The 7,535-nt window shown below is 36.3% G+C and overlaps 1 protein-coding gene across 1 annotated transcript in view; it reads right to left on the reverse strand.

Annotated features, from left to right (window-relative positions):
* LOC145681871 (DNA damage-regulated autophagy modulator protein 2-like) overlaps positions 1-5,268 on the reverse strand; it is a 65,260-nt gene extending 59,992 nt beyond the window's left edge. The window contains exon 1 of the mRNA XM_081753477.1: positions 4,970-5,268. Within this exon, the coding sequence (XP_081609603.1) occupies positions 4,970-5,069 (100 nt within the window). The 5' untranslated portion in view covers positions 5,070-5,268. The remainder of the gene's footprint in view (positions 1-4,969) is intronic.
* Between the last annotated feature and the right edge of the window lie 2,267 nt (positions 5,269-7,535).

A 7,535-nucleotide genomic window follows, 5' to 3' on the forward strand; every position in this document is an offset into this window, starting at 1 on the left:
TTAGGTCACATTTATACATAGATACAGATAGATAGATAGATGCAGATATATATAAATTGTAACACCAAGATTGAATGTTGCGAATGTATCCAAATTAATAAGATTTGTATTACAGGATATGACATATGAGCGATTACAATGTTAGTAGAGCTCCCTCGTGGCTATGCGAACAACATACTGAGTTTGATTCCCGGCGGGAGCTCATGTGGTTCGTATTCCATGTAAAGATACAGCACCCCGTCTCATATTACCTCGCTGCTAAAAGAGACGCTAAACTGAAATTCAAGCCAATCAAAATAAACAATTTCAGTAGGTTGCCTATTTTGTTGGACCAGCATTTCTCTCGATTCGGTGCGTGTAGTAAAACCACGAGGGGCAATTTACACTACACTCATGCAGTGGAGGGTGAAGAAATAAATAGAAAACATCCAAACAAGTGTCACAGTGCCTCATCCTCATCAAAGGTACAATATAAGGAAGCGACTGTATTTAAAAAGGGTCAAAGGAACGGCCAACGGGAAAGCTTATTCTGACACATGCCACAAAAACAATGATACATGTGTAGAAACGTTGATAGAAAATAACCATATAAGTTATAGCGACGATCTGAATTTGAGAACTACCGTAAAGGGGGCTACTTAAACTTTGGAGGAAACTTTGACATTTTCGGTGATACTTTGACACCATGTTCTTCAAGATATTGTTAACTTACATTCAAGCACACCGAGATGGAAAAGAAAATGTTGTTATAATAGGAGACAACTTGGGATCTCATTTCTCTCCTAATGTTGTAACAGCTGCAGTAAAAGAAGGAATCTATTTCATTTATCTGCCGCCTAACTCAAAGCTTCTTCTGCAATCTTTAGATGTCGGAGTATTTGACCCCCTCAAAAAAAAAAAAAAAAAAAAAAAAAACTGGAGATTTTGGAAAAATGGAGGAAGGAATCGCGTCGGAAGGGAATCATACTTAAGGAGCAACTTCAAGCTTTATTCAAAAGACTCATGCACGCTTTAACTGCTAAAGTTCCAAGCAATCTCTAAAGTACTTTTAGAGCAACTGGACTTTATCCGTTCGATAAGCAGGTTGTACTCAAGAATTTTCCTGGTAGTAACAGTGGTACATCTGAAAGGATCTTGGATGAAAGCCTTTTGGAATTTCTGAAGGAAGGAAGAGGTTTCAACCAAGAGAGAATCCGCCACAGAAGAGGAAAGAAAGTGAACGTAGCACCTGGAGCACCAGTTTACTTTGAAAAGCAACAAGAACAGCAATCAACTCGAATCTGAAGAACTTCCAGAACTTGAAGTGCAAAGTGACGACATCCCACTGGTTGAGCCAGCGTGTTCCAATGTGGCCAAGAAAAGGAAAATAGACGACAGTGTTTGTTCAATTTGTAAGTGCCATTTCGCCCATTACCGAGGAAGAGATTGGATTTGTTGTGTGTCATGTAAGTTGTGGGTCTGCGAGATATGTAACAAAGGATCCAGTGATCCGTTCTATGAATGCGAAAATTGCCAAGATGATATGTAATTGAACTTATTACTGTACCAGTTCTTATTACAAAAGATTTTGTAGTTTCAATTTCATTTTTTAAAATTATTTTTCTATTGTTTCACTTTGTTTGATAGCCAAGTTTTGGTTCCAGAATTTGTTAAAAGTGTTGTCACATGTAGAAATGGTGAATAAAAATACAAAACTACTCCAAAATCTGCCTTTATCATCCATTAACCAAAAATATTCTTTAGAAATAAAATCAAGTGTTAAACAAGCCCCAAAAGCCACCCAAATTTGACCTAAAATGAAAAGAAGTAACGTGTCAAACTAGCCCCAAATCGTGGGGCTACATAGTCACCAATTTAAGCCAGAATTTTTGGGTCTAAGACTTAGTGTAAGGAAACGTTATTAGTAGGGGTTTGTAGCCGAAGGTCCATTTGGTGTAACTGCACACATGCAATATTATATCGAAAATAAATACGAGAGTTATGTTCAATAAACTTTCCAAAACATGTCAAAGTACCCCCCCTCCCTATGGTAAACATTTGTAATTTATTCCCAGGTCACTTTTTTTTTAAGTGTAAGATTTTGAGTTAAGATAACGTACGTATTTAGGAGTCATATTTTGTTGTATTCACTGTCACTTCAAATTTATCTTCGTGATAATATTTGAATGAATAGCTCTTAACATTCTGATTGCTATCTGTGACTGCATTTCATTACAAGTAATTACGTAACATACTAGTATTGTACAGGGTGAGTCAAAAGTCTTTGAAAACTTATTTTGTGAGAGAAAAATGTAAAATTTGTTAATGGAAGATGGTAATAGAAGTGTTCCACAACTTGTCGGGTATATGGCGACCATGGTCGCCATCTTTCTATCTGCCACCTTGAATGCAACTTACAAATTACAAATAGTAAAAAGGGCATGTTAAGTATCACCGGCTTGAGCTCAGGAATTCAAAGGGGTTTCTTCTTTTATATCTCGTATGATTTGCACGTTACGAACACTGAAAATCTCCCTGGTACTAACATAATCTTTTATTGGTAAATATGATCTAACATTCCTCCGAACAGTGGCGTATTTACGATTTTGTTTCAGGGAGCTATGCACAACATAGAGAAGTAGGGGGCAATTACCAACTTGAGTTTGAGAATTAAATATATTTTAATCGATTGTCTACTAATATGCTAGGCAGAAACGTGAAACCCGTATGTCGGTAGAGTATCTTATTCCCCAGGGAAATCTGAAATGACGCTCCTACGAAAACTCGCTGAATATTTGTAGTCTGATTTCAACTTAACTGATTTCATTATTTAAAAAAACAGAAATACTCAGTTTTATCTGTGTACGTTTTTACCTGAAAGAAAATGTTGAGACAAGTTGAAGATGAATTATACTGCTTGCAGTTCTAATGGCAAGAATTGCAGATTGGTGAATCTTACGTGATATTATACACACAAAACTTTAGCAGTGAATCTAACATTTTATTCTATTTTTAGAAGAAAAAGGAAGCATCCTCTTGGCCTACCTAATTTCCTGAGGTAGTAATTCCCCCCTCTTGATTATCTTTAATTCAAACATTTAACTTGCTTTATAACAAAACGATGTAAACATTCCTTGGCTTTCATAACTGAAGTCCCATTACATTGACAATCCGAGCAAGTTGATGTGGAACACCAGTTTCACTTATCAGCTTCTCTTAGTTTGGTGTTACTGACAACGGTCGACTTCAATCACAACTAACAACGGTCGAAATTATGATAGGAGAAACGAAAGAAAGTAACAACTAAAAAAAAAGAAACAGAAGAGTAGAATGGACGAAAGAAAGGAAAAAGAACGCAGTTCTCACATGGAAGGAAATTTGACAAATACAGTATTATTTCTGAACAAAGACCATAAGAAAATGCAAAGTCAATCAAATTCTTAGAAATGGTAAGAATGATTATTGTTGTACATGAAACGCGAAAAAACTAACAAATTATTTCGGGGATACTTGAGCCCAATAGCCCCTAAATACGCCACTGCCTCTGACTAAGGCGCAGAAGATAGAAATCCTGCTAAAGACATACCACATTGACTTGACACCTGGTCTTCCATTCCAAGCGCTGCTATCGGCTGAAAAATTCCACTCCCTTTCGCTAGTGCTCTCTCGCTTAGCAACAGCTGAACCCTTATTGGCTCAACATGTGGGTGTGAGTTTAGTTCAAATTTTTGCCACGGCTCAAGACATTTTGGCAGCACTATAGTACCTAGAAAAAGCAGTCCCAGAGACATCTAGTATAGCGCAGCAGGGTCACATATGATCGCCAAATGCTGTATTTAAGTTCTACAATTATAGTAAATAATAGTTGTTTTACACGAAATATTATTATATGTACCCCTGCGTGATATATTATTATTATATGAGTATTCGCGGCTGCAGTTGGCATGTCGGTCTTTTCGTTCCTTCTCCTCCCTCTAATTGGAAAACAAATACTAAAGGCGTCCCTGTTTGATTCAATTAGAGAAGTGCGTAAGAGCAGGGTCGGCCCTAGGGATTTTGCCGTCCCCTTGCAATTTGCTGCTGCCCCTATTCTCCAGAAAGAACAAATCTTAAAAACCATAATTTTAAGTATGCTACTCCATCATAAACAACGAAGGGGAGGGAAAGAGCATTCGCACTCAGAAAGCTTGAACACTACCAATGAACAATCTCGAAGAGTTCATTTGTAGAAGCTTGAACAATCACGATGTGTGTGTTATTTTTCTTTAAATAATAATACATTATGATAGTGAAAGATAAAGCAAACACAGCTGCAGAGGAAAGATGGGAATTCTTTTTATAAAATTCAATATCAAGCTTCAATCTCAATATATCAGTTTGCAATTCCAGTACAATTAGATCTTTTATCTTTATTTCTGGATCTTCCTTCTACATTTCTTAAATCATTGAAAAAACTTATTTCCACCTTCAATAATAGAGGATTGGTTTGTGTCAAATACAAGACTAGTTTTCATATCAAAACTGTGACAGCTCACTAAATGGAACAAGTGTTCAATACTTTTCGAGAATTGAGTTCTTGTGTTTGAGGATAATAAGCAATTCATGCTGGAATTTGTTTGATCATTTGCTTTAGCACTGTCCATGTGACTTTAAGCTAACGCGACTTAAATATGATTTCTGAGTGTATCATTCAAACAGAAGGTCAGCTTAGTAAATTTGACTAGCATCATCATGAAGTCTGTTTCCAACAAGAAATATTTATTTTAAATAATATAGATATGACAGACGTTGGTGCCCCTCGAAACTTGCCATCCCGTTCAAATGCACATTTTGCACATATTCTAGAGCCGGCCCTGGGTAAGAGGGCCAGAACTTTTAAACAATACTGTACATTGTGGATGTCTGTGTGTGAACCTTCGTTAGTAATTACTAGTTCAGAACTGCCTCTTCGTACAAATTGTGCGCTGACTAATAATAGATTCTTACTTACCGTTTTCCTCTTTTGATGATAAGGAACCATCAATATTTTTAGTATCCGTTAGAACAGATGATGTCGCTTTTACGGGACGTCTTTTCAACGAGCGATACATTGTCACTTACTAACAATAATACGAAAGCAGACAAATAGCGTGCACTGTTTGCAATTTTACTGAGGTATAACTGTATGTTTGTGTTATGATGTCTCTTATCGACATGATTATTATGGTTAAGAGTACTGCGTGTTAGCATTTGCGACTTACGTAACTGTTTCGAGTTAATGAGTAAAAAAGATCCGGTTTCTATGATACTCTGAAACAGTTCGTACGATTTTTCTTTCTTCATTTTCATTAATTGAAGAATGCGACAGCTGATAATGGACCACGTGACCTAGTGATAATGGCCGTTTGTTTGTCTTCTTATTTGTTTACATGTTTTGCGTAAATATATAGTTACGATAAACCTTTAATTGGACTTTGACTTTCTGAGTTCGATGTATCTCTTAGACAGGGACATAGAATCGTGAGGTACAAGGCAGACATGGATCAAGGGTTAACCTTTCTCTTTTGAGATACTAATTTATTTACACAAGATGAAATAGCGCTTCAAATCTTGGATCCAAATTTCAAATTTTAAAATCCCTCAAATTAGATCAAGGGGTATGCTGTCAGGGCCGTAACTTCAGGGGCAGGAGGACAACTGCCAGCTCTCAGGAATCTCCCCGCCGTTCGAGAGGGGCATACTTTAAGACAAAATTTTCTTGCTACGATACAAAATTTTCTCATATACGATACAAACATGAAATTATAAGTGAAGCATCAAATAAGTTCACTAGATTACATAAAGAAAATAGCGCACAAAAGGTAGGGTACATAAAACAAAAATGAATGGTGGGCCCATTTCAGTAAAAAAAAAAAATGTATACTATTAGGGGGCCCTAGAAATAATATTCATTCGCATGGCTTTTCGATTTGTCAATATTGTCCCTTAATTAATTTGTCATGTATGGAATAAACCCAGGGGGTGCGGAAGGGCCCACAAAGAGTAATAGAAAGATGAAACATGGGCCCTATTTTTAAACTTTGTGGGAGGACCCAAAACAACTTTTACGAGGGGGCCCAAATATTAATGCTTACCCCCATGGGCCCTATTTGAACTTTGAACTTTGTGGGAGGACCCAAAACAACTTTTACGAGGGGGCCCAAATATTCATACTTGCCCCCCCCCCGTAAAAAAATCTGTTACGGCACTGTATGCTGTTCTTTTGATTTGATCTTTCATAAATTTTGTTATGTATGTAAATGACAAAGTATAAATAAAAAAAACTTCCGGTTTCATATTACGAAACTACCGCAGTCATCTTATTAGGGGCATACAAACAAATAATAAGAGACACATGTATATTCTAACCACAATTAGGTGCGATTTTAAAAAGTGAATAAGAATCAACCATTCCGTTGTATACTGAATATATACTATTTTATGGTCTCTGCAACTAAAAGGTTGCATGGAGCATTCATAAACACACACACACACACACATACAAAGAAAAGACTTCTATTCCTAGCCAATTGGATACAGTTTCTACTTACTCCAGTATTTCCGAGAGATCCATCTTAATGTTGTTCTTCCAGCTGTGCCTACGGTATACGTTGGGTTTCTACGTAAAGTTTCGAAAACGTTCCTGCTTGTTTCCATTCTAGCAATATGACCTGCTCCCCTGAGCCTCCTGAGCGTACCCCAACTTAATGACCTAACATGGATAGGTAAACGGTATAACTTATGCAGTTTCTCGTTATGAAGTTTCCGTCAATTCAATTCCCACTACTGTTTGGTGTGAATATTCGCCTAAGAATTCTATTTTCAAATTATCTCTGTCCGCGTTCTTCTCTGAAAAAGACCATTTTTCGAAACAATACAGGACAACAGAAATAATTATCGCTTTCTGGCTTCCAATCTAGACTATGCATAGGAATCGAAATATTATAGAATAGTTATGTCCGTCTGTCCGTTTGTTGACAGGTATTAGAGTGAACATAATAAGATACGTCTAGAGAAGCTGTTTTCCAAATTGAATCAGCGTTCCAAGAATAGGTACACTCATGTCTATAATGATTGTCGTATATCTATAACTGTCTTCTTGGAAGAATATAATTTGATAATGATTTTACAGGGTACTTTTAATACTGACACTATGTCTATAATCGGGAAATGTATATTTGTGGTAAATTTCATAGGAAAAGAATTATAAATACGAAAATTAGAATAAGTAGAACAAAATGTTGCTAAATGGACTAGAAAGTTTTATTTTCGTTTTATTGTTCTTATTTACTGCTCTTTTGACATGAAATTTGCCACATATGTGTCTTTGCCGATTATACACATACTAACATTATAAGAAATACAGGGCGAATTCGTTATCAAATTATATTCCTACAACATATTTATAGACATTGGACAATAATTTTAGACATGAGTGTACCATCTCGTAGGTTAACCCTATACTCAAACCGGATGTAGTTAACAAAAAAAAAAACTTTTCCAGCCTCACATTTGGTAGTCAACTGGAAAACGTTTAT

The sequence above is a fragment of the Thermobia domestica genome, chromosome 3, assembly GCF_964235325.1.
Source record: "Thermobia domestica chromosome 3, izTheDome1.hap1.1, whole genome shotgun sequence".
Taxonomy (NCBI): domain Eukaryota; kingdom Metazoa; phylum Arthropoda; class Insecta; order Zygentoma; family Lepismatidae; genus Thermobia; species Thermobia domestica.